The sequence below is a fragment of the Apostichopus japonicus genome, chromosome 23 (genome assembly GCF_037975245.1).
Source record: "Apostichopus japonicus isolate 1M-3 chromosome 23, ASM3797524v1, whole genome shotgun sequence".
NCBI classification, from domain to species: domain Eukaryota; kingdom Metazoa; phylum Echinodermata; class Holothuroidea; order Aspidochirotida; family Stichopodidae; genus Apostichopus; species Apostichopus japonicus.
This window is the reverse complement of record NC_092583.1, coordinates 13,940,784-13,957,227: the sequence shown is the minus strand read 5'-3', so window position 1 is coordinate 13,957,227 and position 16,444 is coordinate 13,940,784. Positions and strand designations below refer to the sequence as shown.

The 16,444-nt window shown below is 33.0% G+C and overlaps 1 protein-coding gene and 1 long non-coding RNA gene across 7 annotated transcripts in view; one reads left to right on the top strand and one right to left on the bottom strand.

The window, feature by feature from the left end:
- The window catches only part of LOC139964927 (uncharacterized), a 168,189-nt gene that overhangs the window by 34,061 nt on the left and 117,684 nt on the right, over positions 1-16,444 (bottom strand). Inside the window, exon 1 of one of the 6 annotated variants that reach the window (XM_071967012.1) lies at positions 13,711-14,876. The exons of the other annotated variants lie outside the window; for them this stretch is intronic. Within the exon in view, the coding sequence (XP_071823113.1) occupies positions 13,711-13,738 (28 nt within the window). The 5' untranslated portion in view covers positions 13,739-14,876. Of the gene's footprint in view, positions 1-13,710; positions 14,877-16,444 lie in introns of those variants that run through there. 6 annotated transcript variants of the gene reach the window in all.
- Positions 1,568-12,025, top strand: LOC139964930 (uncharacterized). Its single transcript, XR_011792129.1, has 2 exons — positions 1,568-5,569; positions 9,018-12,025. It is a non-coding gene; the product is annotated as an uncharacterized lncRNA (long non-coding RNA).

Below are 16,444 nucleotides of genomic sequence, written 5' to 3'. Positions count from 1 at the left end.
ACAACTGATTAGGTCTTATAACTGCCACAGCATAAATCACATGCACTGTAGCCCTGAATACACAGCAGACTGCATGACATGACTAGGCTACATAGAAGAGTAGGCTACATAGAAGAGTAGGCTACATAGAAGACTAGGCTACATAGAAGCTGCACATCTGGATCATGCCCTGTGTATAGTATAGTGTTCTGCAGTGCTACATATTCCATACATAGCACTGATTGGTTAAATAAATCTCACTTCAGTGCAACAGGCAATGGGAATCTCTCTTAATTGGTTTGTCGTTAATGAACTCCAATAATTGCAACAAATACAGATGATTTCATCATTTCACTAAATATGCTTCTCTGATGCACTGCAATTCCCTCTGGATAATAAGTTCCAATATAAAAAGCTCTCTTTAAAGTGCCATCTGGTTTGCAACCATTTATATATTAGACCTGAACTTGAAAAGGTTTCTCATTAGGAATATTTTTTTTTATTATCACCTCAAATTAATCCCCGAGGACTTTTCTCTTTTACTTTTTTCTAAACTTTTATACTCTTTAATTACTGACCAAAGAGGTGACCTCCACGATTATCAGCAAACGTCCATTTTTGTGGAGGTCAGTGGACTGAGGAGCATTTTTTTCCCCCTTTCACTTACAGCTGGACAGCAAATTCCCAGTAGCTTTCAGGTCTCCTTTCACCCCCAGGGGAAGTAGAAGAACTGCTGGGACAAATCTAAGTGACCCATCCTACTAGGCTAAGGATAATTTCGCATGTAAGCAAAGTCGTCAAAGGCTTTTGATAAACAAATTGCAATATTTGGATTTTTATGTTTTCTTTTGCAACTTGCTTTTATATGCCTAAAGAGGGTAGTGGATGAGCAGAGCTTTTCAAATGCTCCAAAAAAATTACCGCTGAACCGGGCTCAAGTTAAAGTACATTCCAAGTGGACATAGAGTTCCCATTGGCTACAAGGAGGTTAATGACCTATCCGTCCGTTCGGCGAGGAAGATAAACGCTAATTTCTGTTATTTTAAAACCAGCCTAGAGGAAGGTGGGCCTCCGAGAAAGGTAAGAGATTGGAGGGTTTTTGAAGCGTTTCCACCTTGTCTTTAATCGTACCAGATGACCAGTTAGATCATATATCCAAGGTCATTTTCAATCCGCTGAATTATCGGAGGGGCAAATCAAAATTTACATTCATCCCTCTGGAGAAAAGATAAGAGCACCAACAAAAATTTGACTAAAAGAAGAAAATCTTTTAAGGATTCAAATTTCAAGCTCTTTCTTCCTTGAGAGAATTAAAAAGAGTGCAAACAAAAAGTTGACATTTCAACAAAATTATTTTTTTTCTTCAAAAATATCATCCAAAACTAATTCTTCTCAATCCTAGCTGGAATGAGCCGTGTCCTTGACGAGTCAAAATAACGGAGAGACGTTTCTCGGAAAAGTTTCTTAAATTACTTAAAAAGACAAGCACCACCTCAAAACTGAAGGAACCCACAAATCATTTATCCCTCTCTTAAAACAATATCAAAATATTTCCACCCGTTTTTTTATAAAAGACATCATGAAATTGCTATTTCATATACCAAAGTGAAAGGATATGGTAAGAGTGATTCAAAACTAGCCCAAGAATTGAATAAATATACACAGGAGGTCAACTAATTGAGAGAACCAGGAAGAGAAATCATTTACAAAGTTACTTTCCCGTTGTTGCGATATCACATGACTTGAGAAATACATTGCTTTGTTACTGTTTCCAAAGCTACCAATGGTTTGAGGCTTACCTACAAATGACGGTTGTGTATCACATGCTTACTGTTTGTCTACAGATCAGATATTTGTCTGCAAAACAGGTTTGAACACACATGTATCATAAATAACTTCAAATGGAGTAGTACAATTTATTCATTTATTCCTGATATCATGATTCCATTGTTTGGCCGGCCTGTCTACTGGGGGAAAAGGCATCTATTGTCGACTGTGTGAAAATGCATATACTGTACATCAAACACTAAATCAACAAATGCAGCAAAAAACCAACAGATACAATTCATCAGGTAACCGTTTTGTTACGGTATTAAATGAACTCAGAAATTGCAATGTGCAACAGTAACTTTATACAATGAAGCTGGAACAATGCAATACAATAGCTGGGAAGTGGTTAGTCAAGAGGAACGAACCCACCCTCATTTCTACCCCTTGAAAGGTTACATCAGCTTGAGTGTGGTATAAGCCCTGCACTGTGCACTTGTTCATTACCCTTGATTCCTAGCATGAATATACTTGCATGTTTATAATGAATGTTGTTTAATTACATGTATCAACTATCAAAGCTCAAAAGTTTTGGATATTAAAACCTTTCCACACACATTATTCTTCTTTTATCTTTTTTTTTTTTTTCTGAGTGTGAATTTGGTTCACAATTGATTCACACAAGCACACTAAATGCACTACATTATATACAAAGATGGTATGTAACTTAGTCTTCAGTTACTGCACGAGTTAATGTATCCACAAGCAAACAGGCCGCAACAGGCATACAAATTTGAATTTTTGTCATCTGTGCATGAGTTTCATAAGCCTCATTGCATTTAATAAGTAAATTTATTACAAAACCAGTTATTCTGAAAAATTCTCAAAATGTTTTAGAAATCTTGTTCATGACAATAAGGAAATTATCAATTGTGTAAATAACTATATAACTATATATATATATATATATATATATATAACTATATATATATATAACTATATATATATATATACATTATATATTCAATTTGGAAAATTAGGTCAGGTGAACAAATTAAATTATATTACAAACAATACTCATGTTTTAACAAAACTCTATGCTTGTTTTTAACTCATTAATTATGTACATCCCACAATGATGTGAGAGAAACATTTAAAACATATCCAAGACAAATTTGTAGACATTGGTAGGGAAATTAAATCACCTGTGTAACACTGAGCTATCATTAAAGCTCATTTGCTAGTAAAAGTATTTGTTCTTTGATATCATGGTGTTGTTAAGCTATTTATACAATAACAAAGGTATATGGCGATATGAGTGTTTGCTTCCATTATAGTTTGTCAAAGATGCCTAGATATCACAATCTTTAATCTGATGGAAACAAACACAAAACAAAGTAATTTTATATGGAATTTTTTTAACTGAACTGCTGTTTCTTCTATTTCCTATGAGTTGATTAGAAATTTGATTATTATAAATTAACCAAATGATATGTTTTTAATATCGCCATGATATTTGGCCGAAGTAACATAGTGAACGCAGCAGGAACAATTTATCTTGACTGCATTTTCCCAGTTTCCCAAATTAATAAAGGGCGGGGCTTGTATGAAGTATCACAATATCGTTGAAATGGGAGGGGCTTATATGAAGAATCACAATATTGTTGAAATGGGAGTGGCTTGTACGAAGTATCACAAACTTGTTTGTAGGGGAACCAACAAAAATGATGATCAATCGATACGGAAAACTTCATATCATTGCTAGATATCAATACCTATAAACAACATGTTTATTTGTTTGTTTATGGGAGAGCCTACAAATATGAATATATATCGATACAAATAATCTGATATCATATATAACAAAGTTAAATATCATCGATGCAAAATATCTGTACACAACATGTTTCTTTCTTTGTTTATTTCTCTAAGAGCCTACAAAAAATGAGTATATATCTATACAAATAATCTGATATCATATATAACAAAGCTAGATATTATCGTTGCAAAATATCTGTACACATCATGTTTCTTTCTTTGTGGGGGAGCCTACAAAGATAAGATATATCAATACAAATAATCTGATATCATATATAACAAAGTTAAATATCATCGATGCAAAATATCTGTACACAACATGTTTCTTTGTTTGTGGGGGAGCCTACAAAGATAAGATATATCAATACAAATAATCAGATATCATATATAACAAAGTTAAATATCATCGATGCAAAATATCTGTACACAACATGTTTCTTTCTTTGTTTATTTCTCTAAGAGCCTACAAAAAATGAGTATATATCGATACAAATAATCTGATATCATATATAACAAAGCTAGATATTATCGTTGCAAAATATCTGTACACAACATGTTTCTTTGTTTGTGGGGGAGCCTACAAAGATAAGATATATCAATACAAATAATCTGCTATCATATATAACAAAGTTACATATCATTGTTGCAAAATATCTGTACACAACATGTTTCTTTGGTTGTTTATGGGAGAGCCTACAAAATTGAGAATATATCGATACAAATAATCTGATATCATATATAACAAAGGCTAGATATCATCATTGCAAAATATCTGTACACAACATGTTTACTGTTCCACCCGTGTAGTCATGAAGTATTTTATTCTGCTAAGTACCAAAGTAGGATGAAAAAGCCCTCTAGAAATATTGGTACATTGGTAAATATTGTCTTAGCTTTTTTTAAGATGTTTGTTAACAGATTCTCCTTAAATAACATTCTCAAAAGGCATTTTCATCAGAATGCAGGCTTTTTTCCATTCTGTATTGAAGACCCGGTAAGATTCGGTTAAAGCCAAATTAAGAATATCTCCTATTTTGAAAGTTTAAACAAGAAATTATATATAGTTTACCAATGATTAATATTTAATGCCATATGTCTGCATAAAGAAACCTCATTGAAATTTCAATCATATTTTTAATGAATTCATCAGACAAAATGCATATATGGTGTTCGTCAAAGAGTCCACAAGCTGAGTCATCATAGCCACATAGAGTGGCAGCAGTAACTGTAGCTGTTAATGAGTTGTTAATGCTACTAACTAATTATGTTTTATGCAATATTGTAATAAACAATATATAGGTTTGGTACATCTCTATAGGGTGACTGTAGGAGATAATACCTGTACATATTGTATGTATGTATGTATGTATGTATATATTCATGTATGTATGTATATTCATGTATATTCATATATATATGTATATTCATATATTCATGTATGTACATATTCAGAAAGGGATTGGAAGGATAGGGGTGTGGGGCAAGTGCAAAGAGGATGATAACATTTTTTAACAGGCTTTAATTAATTTTGTCTTTGGTCAAGGATTCCAAGCTGTTTGTTTGATGTATAAGGGGGAAGGAAACAATTTTTTTCTGTTATGGAAAGTGACCCACGATGCAACCTTGGAAAATATTAATGACCATGACTAAGGAAGGGAGGAGGGGAAGTGGGAAGAAGAAGAGGTGCAGATGGGGGGTAGGAGGGGGTGGAAGAGGAGGATGGGGTTTGTGGTGGTGACTGATGTATACTAATGTATTATATTCATTGTACAGCAAGCAAACTTTTGCTCACAGTTGATAATTTAATTACTGCCATAATTTCTATGAAGATCCCAATCATGCTGCAGAGAATGATATTGTTCTATTTTAAAGTACATCGCACTTTCACTGATACTACCATTCATCAAAGCCACATGGAAGATTGTATGACCACTCATTTACACTAGGATGGTACCAGCACTCTTACTATAGTAACAGGCCAACTAAAGGAGACTCACAGTAAAAGGTAAGAAACAATGTTTATGGCCAGAATATCTCAGAACACCCCCACCCCCTCCCCTCCAAACAAAATATATAGATTACCCCTTTCACAATGGAAATAGATATCCCATGCTTCTCAGAAACTATATCATATGGTATCTTGTTCTTATTTCTTCATGGTACCCCAACAACACAGCAAAGAAATTCCTAACATAATAAGTACATAAAACGGTAAAAATAGTTCAGTGAACTTTGCAACGGACAAAAATAATGATGAAATGCTGATTAAAGTCTCATATTTCCATCACTAAAGTAATTTAATATGATTAATCATGAGGGTGGGGGGTGTCATGGGGGGATGGTGGGGGATGGGGATCGAGGATAACAATGATCTCTCCCACAGTGCACTTTAGACAGTTTTATACACAAATGTGTAGCAGCAGTCTATACTCATATTATATATTATCTTTGTCAGGTACACCTGAAGTTGTCCTATATGCATCCCACTTCCCAATCGAGGACATCACATATAATGTGCAGTGCATTCATCCAAATTAAGTAAAAATTATCTATACCAACAGGAAATAAAAATTAAGTGAATATTATGTTTTATATCTCAACAATGCAGAAAGTTGCATCAATGCACTAAACAAACTCATGGTTTGTAAGTACTACATCAAACCTCAGACTTTGTTATCCTTTTATATTTTACACAGTAATCTATACCAACAGGAAATAAAAATTCATTGAATATTACATTTTATATCTCAAAAATGCAGAAAGTTACATCAATGCATTAAACAAACTCATGGTTTGTAAGTACTTCCTCAAACCTCAGACTTTGTTATCCTTTCGCTTCATACTTTACACAGTAATCTAATACTTATATATACTTTACACAGTAATCTATACCAACAGGAAATAAAAATTCATTGAATATTATGTTTTATATCTCAAAAATGCAGAAAGTTACATCAATGCATTAAACAAACTCATGGTTTGTAAGTACTTCCTCAAACCTCAGACTTTATCCTTTTGCTTTATACTTTACATAGTAATCTATTACTTATATATACTTTACACAGTAATCTATACCAACAGGAAATAAAAGGAGAGAGTGATATAATTAAAAGTGCATTGACACTTCTTGTTTAGTACAGTTCAAATTTAATGAATACTGAAGTATGTAGAGTACAGGGAGAGACACTGAACCTTTGCCAACCAATTATGGGTGTGGAAGTAAAAATTATACCATTAGTGTGACCCCCAAAGAGAAAATAGTCAATGTTTGCAGTTTGCAAGGGGATACCCTCTACAATAGCTCTTCTGGTAACAAGATACCACACCAACAACAATTGCAGATTTTTTTACTTTTCCTGCTTTAATTTTTTAGTCATATAGCAGAAGAGTCAGTAAAATGTGAATAAAATCAAGCAGCAGATTTAACAAATTATTTCACCTAAGGATTTAAAAACCAAAAACGGCTTCCCACGACCGTTTTAAAGTATTATTATCGCCTAATAACATCTCAAATCTAAATTAAATCTACGTTTTTATTCTCTTCTAGTAATTTCATTTCATAACTCATCAGGGAATTTCATCTTAGCTAGAAATCCCGACAAGAAGATGCAAACTCATGTCGTAAAATATAACGAAAGATTAACAACAGGGAGGTGGAAAAAAATCATGAAATAGATTTGAAAACGATGATCAAATTTTATTTTAATATATTTAGTCTTGGTCTCAAAGGAAATATGTTTGAGACTACAAGTAAAAGATAATTGATACATTTCTCTGTCAGAAGCCTCCCTCCCTAAACGTTCCTATCAATATGAATAAACAACAGTGAATAAATTAACTCAATCACTCTGCTCACAGGAACAGAACCACTACCCCCCCCCCCCTTTCAAATAGAAGCACATTATCTTTTTGAAGTTTGGAAAATTTTAAGAGAATCAATATAGTTTGGAACAATTTTAATAGAATCAATATACATTCAAAACTACAAACATTTTCAAAACTTTTTTTACTGATGCCAATTTGAAATAAAAATTTGCCCATTATACCATATTTTTTTTGTTATTTTGACTAGTTTAATATTTATTACGACAGTCTAAAAGTAGCTGTGAGTTTTCGTTTTATATCAAGATCAGTTCTTTTACCTTCAGTTTAATAATTCTCATTTTGATATCAATAATTTGCAACATGAAAATTGTTCTCCTCTGCTATAAGGTATCTGGGCAATAGTTATCTATATGATTTCAAACATACTTGTAGTATGATAAGTATACAACAACATGGGTAAGAGATATGCTTGCACAGTTTCGTGAAAACTATAAACCCTTCTTTCTATATAAAAAAAAAACGAATCTGGCTCCAAAACCGGTTTTTTACACTCCCAAATTGCATTGAAAACATTGCAAATCTCAAAGGTGTCGCAATCGCTAAGATGCGTATTTTGAATGATTACTTAGAAGTGGTCCCAGGCTAGTTTGATCGTAGTACAGGGTAAAAAAATAAAGAGAATAAATTTAGGAAATGTTACTGTCTTCATGACTCTCTTTTTATTATCCACATTAATTTAACTGAATAAACTATAGTACCGAAATTCGGTCGGCAAAAACCTGGTTTCGGTACTAAAACCGGTTTCACGCGCTAGCTTAGTAAGAGAGTATAATTACCCCAACTACCCCACTTTTTGGTGGGAAGGGAGGTGGGAAGAGGTGAAGTAAGCGGGGACTCTACTGACTATTTTTTTCTTTCAAATTACTCGTTTGTGGAATAGGACATGTTTCAATACTTCACTGAGCTAATGTCAGCTCTCTTTGCAAACATATTCCAATAATTTCTTAATTTATTGGTAGCATTTCAATGTTTGTAACAGGACGGCAATTTCTTTCACAATTAAGTTTTAGTCATTAATTTCTACTTCTTTCAATCAAAAAATGCCTGGATCAAACAAGAGAAATTACCCAAATATATCTTTCATCCGTTTTAAGTTTTGAGTTATTAAATGTCCCCCCCCCCTACTTTTTTTTGTTCATTCCGTGCATCATGCATACAGTCTGACTATATGGTTTATCATGGCAAGTCTTAACCAACACAACAATGTGTTGTGCTTTTCCGTTCCATTTGATTGTCCCAACACAGAATCCACCACAGTGGTACGGATATTGCAGAAAAGAAGTGGGGGAAAGAAAAAAAAATAAAGATAATAATAATTATGATGCCGCAGGTAAAATTATGAAAAAGAATATTTGTGTGATGTTCAGAGATAGCCAAACACTGGCCTAATTGAAATATTTTGACGAGACCTTAGGCACAAATAACCTTTGACCTAGAGACAATATTCTGTAGATTTGACATAGTAAACCAGCAGCTATTGTCAAATGAATACACTCTTTGCAAAATGTTTTCTTTACCACATTTTTGGGAAGATTCAGTTTTTCGACCTCCTTTTTTAATACCAACAGGAGGGAAGAGAACCAGAAAAAGGAGAAGGAACAAGAAAGAAGAAGAAAATAGCTCCGATTTGAATGCATAATCAGCTCTTGTATTCAATTTCTACATTTATTTTCTCTTATTATTATTACTTTTTGGTGGGAGGTGGGGGGGGGGGAGTATTTTCTGTAGTAAAACATGGGACTGGTAGTTTTCTTGATCAAGAATCATAGTTGTTACATGGATGAAAGATGAAACAATATTACTATAATGATAGTTTATTATGAAAATTAAACGATTTAATGGAATATGTACATTTGATTTTAAATTGATTTTAGAATCGAAAACTTGGAATATCTGATTTAGTCAGTTGGAAAATCAAAAGCTTGAAGTCCCAATAGCAATTAATAAGCAAACTCATCTACAAGATTATTCATATTAAATTATTGATATAAGAGTTTATGATCAGAAATAACTTAAATATCACTCATTAGGCACCTAAAAGTAACACATTTGGACAGATTTCGAAACAAGCAAAACAATTCCGCACAACCACACAACCCAAGACACAACATGCATAACATCATTGTTGTCAATTTGAAGAAAACTGTTGGATGTCCTTTTCATATAAAGCAGTGTAGAATTCAATTTCTGACGCAGTTGTAGATAATGTCGTCTATTTTAGATGGATATTTCTTGCTCAAAATGACGTCAATTGTGCAGAATGTGGCAGGTGCACGAAAAGTGGACATATTTATAACTGACTCACCCCAAAAAAAATTACAAGGAGAAACGACAAGCTGCCATTTTATACTGATCATAAATAAATTAAATAAATAAATATTTCCATAAAGAAACTATGGGATTTTTTTCCAGTTAACCTATCTATGTCCCTGTTTATCCATTTGAAGCAATGAATGGTTTGTACCATCTTCAGTTAGATTGCACATTATATCATTTAAAATATCAACAGTTTAAATCATAAATTTGATGTTTAGATGCTTAGGCTAGCCTTTTAATTCCAGCCATTACGAGGAGAACTAACATACTCTACAAATATCTGTCATTATCAAGATTAAAACATCAACTATATCTAACCTTTCTCACTGACGTACATTCTGTCTCTCTAGCATTGTTTGTTTCTGCTTCATAACTTTTGTTGGTTTCCTCTCTTAAGGAAAGGAAGGAGGAAGGGGATGCTGGGAGGGAGAGGAAGGGGAACAAGGTGGGAGAAAGAGCAAGGAGAACAGAGAGGCACAAAAAGGGAGTATCAGTACTGCCTCAGTCGTTTCCGTCCCTAAGGGTACAACTGGACACTAATAGTGCTCTTGAATAATATCTTCCTAATAAAAGAACTGTTCTTTGAGCTATATCAGAACTTGGAAGTAAATTAATTTTTGTTCCTTCCAAGCACACAACATTTCAAATGAAATTCACACTATAATTGTGTTGGATTATCAAAATTAGACGACATCTACTGAAGCCACGTTTTCTCTTTTTAATTTTTATTTGCATTTGTATTTAATTACAGTGTTTATCAAGTGATTTTTAGATAATAACTCTTCATGGAGGAAATAGCCTTTGATTAAAACAAAATGGATTTTCAACTGGACGCCTTATACATTATTTGGAAATAATATCCCAGTATAAAGCACCTTTTTAAAATTAAGAAACAGGTTGGTGATTATATAGAACAAAACCAACCTGAAATAGTTAGAAAATTGAAATATATATGTAAGTTTGTATATTTATATATATGTACATATTTGTATAAGTTTGCTCCTAATGAAAGATAAGAAAATCTTTACTACTTGAGAATTTTTTTTTGGATAAAGCTGTGGAGAATTTTCTCTACTCTGTTAAGAAAGAAGGAATATTTATCCTTGAAACTCTTTATATCAATTTTAAGCAGAATTCATAAATAATAAGATCGATTTTTCGTAGTACAAAATGTCTCACAGAGAGTCTTCAACTGAGACAATACAATTTTCCTGTACAACTCACTTTATTTTTGGGTTTGGGCAGTAAAATTTCACCAAATTTACAGAATATAACTCGAAATATGATTGGAATTGATCAAAGAAAGTCTGAGGTTGAAAAACAATACACTCAGGTTCCCAACATTCTGTCACTCAGACGCTTTTCATTTTAGCCCTAAATTCACATGTAAGGAGCAACTGTGAAAATTTTAACAATTTCGAATAAAACTTTAAGTGATGAAATCAAAATTTAGTAAAGTTTTTGTATGAAATTTTACAAATAATCAAAAACAATATGTTTTGCTCCTATTAAAATGTTTAAAAGAACAAAGTAGGGTTTTGACATCCTAAAGTTGACAATGCAGAGTTTTTATGAAAAGATGTTTCTTTGAACAAAAATATAATATTAATATAGTTTTTCCATGGTTATATGAAACATTAGCTTCGCTCCTTCTGAATGGCTTTTATAGTAAAATTACAGATTAATAAATAAAGATTTACTGAAAACAGATGACCTCAATATTCTCTTTCCTAGAAATATTGAATTTAATACTTAGGCCTATTTTTCTTCTCCATCTTCTTTTCCTTTTTTGAAAAATCCACAAAAATGATATTTATTCCATGAAAATATCTTTCCAAGTAATATTTTTAAGGTTAAACTATTAGTCTAAAACACATTCCAACAAAACTGTCTTTAGAAAAGCAAAATTAACAAATTTCAAACTATCCTCTATTTAAAAATTCAAACTTAAACTTAAGAAAATTGAATCAACAAATCATAAAACCAAATTCTATATTAATACAGGAATATTTTAAATAATTAATACTATGAAAGTGGAAGTTTTAAGCAAAACTAGAGGATCATCAACAGGGAGAAAAAACAATTAAGAATTAGTCCTTTATTTGCCTTCTGCACTGAAAAATGATCAAGAGATATTTTCTGTATTTTAGTTTGCAGGGGAGATTTGGTTTGGTGTTTTTCAATGCTTTTACTTCTCCCATTTTTAGGAGTTGGACCTCGCTACAAAATACTTTGCAAAGAAATATTAAAAGGATAAAAAGCATACAAAGAATGTTTTAAATGCATACAAAATGTGAGGATCAACACTTGCATCCACAAACTATAGCACAGTTAAAATAATCTTTTCTTTCAAATATTTTATTTCAAAAAATATTTCATTTAAAAAAATTCTGTAGATAAGAAATATTTATTTCTCTATGGCTTTGTCTCCTACAAAGTTGAATTTCTATTTGTCTACCACTTACATCAACAAATCCATGTTTGTTATTGTTTGGGGGAAAGTAAATAAATTGTAAACCTGTTTAGTTTTATGTCAATATTTTCCACATGAATTTCTACTTAATACCCATTGTTGAATCAACTAACATAAGTTTACTAAATTTTATCCCTGCAAGTATCTGTTCTCTTTCACATCAAATTCTTATCACAAAATTTTAAGCAAAGTGGTTAAAACAATTGTCATCAAATTCCAATTAATAATTTTAACAATGTTTTTATTTCTAATAAGGGAACAGTTAAGTGATATTTTTTGGGGTAAAAACAGTTTACCACAATGTGAAGAGGGAAATAACTGAATTAAGTATTTCCAAAGATATTTTTTTTGTAAATAAATAATCCAAATGATTTTTCTTTGTTCAACAGAAACGACCAAATGTACACTTACACAGCTTGAAAATACTTGGAATGGATGATATTTCAATCCTAAAAACTACCCTTTTTTCCTTTTTTCTTTTTTGTATGAGCAGTTTTTCTTCTCTTAGAAGTTTACAAATATATCAAGAAATTTAATTTTATTATTTTCATGGTTAATGCTATAAAAGGATAATTTTCTACTGGTGATAAAACTTTTCAAATCAATCACAAAAATCCAAATGCAAGAAGATTATTCTAATATTCAAACTAAAAAGAAATAGAACACAATTTGAGCAAAAACAAAATCAGTTTTTAAGTCATTTTTTTCCCATTTGTCATTGTGTATTGACAATTTTCTGGACATGTTTTTGGTATATTCGGATTGAATTTTTTTTTTGTTTACCTTCTCTGTGTTTTTTTTCTTTTTAAAGTTTTCAATTTCACCCGTAATTAACAAAGACAATTCCATTAACAGGATGTGATGTCTTTTGAAACAACACCATCCAGTTATATGCCGGAACTATTATAGTTAACTGGTGGTGATGGCTCGTAGCAGGTTTCAACCACCTTCTGTCAATCCTTCTTGGAATAAATGCTTACCTTGATTTCATATTCCAAAATAATTGTTGAAATAATGATCAAACGCTACACAGAATTACATGCTTAAAAGCTGTAAGTGTAGCAAATGAAGAAAGAGCCATTTCATCAGGTTTTACGACTTGACGATGTTCACAACACCTGAGGGTTAAGTAATATCTTGATAAAAGGAATGAACAAAATATGAAAGGGAAAACAGGAAGAATTAAAAACACAGAAGCTGTCAGCAAAAATACAACTGATAAATTTGAAAAGGAAAGCCTTTTTTACCCCAGCAATAACATGTAACTCTTAACATAAAGTTTGACACAGTATGCTAAAAAATTACAACTAAGAAAGCCATAAACTGATAGATGAGGAGGGTGAGGTATGTGGGGAATCCTCACCTATAGGGTGGTATCAAGAGCCATGGAGGGATATACAGGGCAGACCAAAAGTACACACACATTTAAAGAGATCGGTACAAATAACAACTCCTGGGCTAAGAATACTTACACGCTTGCACGTTTATGTGTAACATCATATTGCGAGGGAATTAAACACATTTTCCGAAAGAACAACCGTCCAAAGCAAAAACGAGAGCTTATTTCCAACCCAACTCCAGTCTGATAAAACTGATAAAATTCTTTCTTGCCGATAAAAAAAAAATTGGTTGCAGCTAGGTTTAATATATCGATAATATTTCCGACATTCTAGTTCCAAAGAGTGATTCCACGCAGGCGAACACCTCCTTTCCACGAGAACCTCCGACTGCGAGTGAATCCGGCCACCAACGTGACTGGTTTTGTTCCTTTTCAGGGCTTAGGGCTTAACACTAACTACTCTATTCCTTTGCAATATTGTTGTGACTGCTGCATAAATATTGTGGTTGTTGTATATAGTGTTGCTGAATGAAAAACACACAAGTCATTCGCAACAAAAACAGGACGCATTGGCTGACCTTCAAAATTTCAAAAGCTCACAAGACCATGAACTAACACTGTTCACTGATAGTTTCTCTTTGATTCCTTGTTCTGCACCTTTCTGTATTGTATTTTTTTTTTTTTTTTTTTTTTGTGGTCCTTTCTTTAGAGATTTCGGGAGACCGTTGACCTAACCCAAACGTCGGCGTCCTCAACCTTACACACGCAGGCAAAGACAGAGGTCCATCATTATTCTCTATTTTTTTTTTTTTTTACTGTCAAAGAAAGAGAGAGAAAAGCCCAAAACGACTCACTTACTAGCCTACATTCAGCACTGCTTACACAACAACAAAAAATCTCCCTAGGCCGTGAATAAACATTATTACTAGCATGCAGTTCTAGAAATAACTGTAGTGAGAAGAGATTCGATTGAGAGCGAGAGAAGAGAGAGAGAGCGAGGAGGAATTGATGCCATACGATAAGGACCTTGGTTTGGGAGGCTGAGCATCGAGCACACGGAGGACGACGGATGTAGGTATGTAGGTAGCATCTCGGGAGATGATGCGGGACAAAAGGAGAGACGGCGAGTAGAAGGTAATAATTATATGACGAAAAAATATCTGTCGGTGGGAATGACGAACGTAAGAGATGGGGAGGAGGTTAGGAATCGGGAATTATGTCTTACCGATTCATCCTTGACCCGACCAAAAAGATTTTTTGATACCAGCAGGAAGAAGTTGATTTCCCTTCTGACAATGTTCATTTTTTTTTTTCTCCCTTTCTCTCTTCGCAACATCCTGTATTTTTCATCGAGGAATGCTTGATGAGGTTTCTCATTCTTTCCTCTCATTTTTTTTTTTTTTTAGTTTTTATATTACTGCTTTTGTTTTTTGTTCATCTTCATTCCTGTGATGGTACAGATACTTGTAAGGTGTGGGTCACCAGATAGGATTTAATTATAACAGTAACCCCTGAAGTGTGAAAATTATATTTCACACGTCATGCACAGGATAAGATGTAGGCAGATGTTTAATTTCTGATTTAGCGCGAGTAATAATTTAACATTGTAATGAGGGTAGCACCACAGACAGTGTAGTAGGATCAAATGAGTCTAATTGTGGGTCGGACAGCGCGCTCCACGACGAGTTTAAAAACCTGGAGAGGTGCTCGGAACGATTAATCATGTACGGGATAAACCAGACAAAGAAATACTTCATTCGTCTATTCATTTCATGTTAATGAACTAACCTGACCTACAAAGGAGTACTTTTCCCTTAATTGGTTGATATCCACTACATCCATAAAACTTTTAAATTTAAATGAATTCATATTAGGAAATAATCATTGGAGGATATATGCCAGTAAAAGTCTTCTAAAGGCTACTTCATCTTTTGTAATTACGCGGGGTGAAAAAATTGGCTGGCTGATGTATTGTTCGAAAACATACACAAGAGCTGTTCATATCCAAATCAAAGATTCGACCCAGTTATATGTTAAACATTCTGAAGCGTGGTTATATTATCAATTGATATTGCTTAGAGATGAAACTTAATTCATGCCAAATTTTTGGAGTGATTCAAAGAACTCCATAGCACAAACCCCACTGGCATTAACTCTAGAAAGTTGCAATGTAATTTAAGGCACAAAATTGTAACTAGTTGTGAGTGCATATCACCCCCCCCCCCCCCTCCCTCCTCCGACAACAACACTAATGAAGCAAAAAAGCAATTAAAAATATACATGCAACAGTAATTGTTTCTATCGCATAACTTTCAAAAACTTGGATTTCAAAACGGGTTTACAAAAATACAGCAATAAAAATAAACAAGTCACCTATCCCTTTAAGACATTCTAAATGCTATCTGCAAAAATCCAAAGACTGTCAAATGAGACAAATACTTTCTTTGTCAAAATTCTAGAGGGTGACAATTAATCTTGACATGAGAATAAGAAGAACGGAAAGATTGCTTGAAAACATTAAATTCTTGTCACAAACATGAATAGATTCTATCCAACTTTGGTTGAACTCTTGTTCTTAGAACGGTGGTTTCAATAATCTAAAGCAGCCCATTGCAGTGACTCTTCAGTATAAAATTTGGTTCAGAGTTCCCAATAAATAGTCACAAAGCATGCATTCCAAATAACGAAGCAAGATCAAAGACAGTAAACATTGTTTAATTTTCTAATGTCAACACTAGAATGCCACTAGTGTTTTATGGTGGAGTTAAATTTAAGATATATATAAAAAGGAATCCCTTTGGTACTATTTCATGGCTATTAAATAAATGTTCATTATTTGGTAGTGGAACAAATTCCCAAAAGGGGGG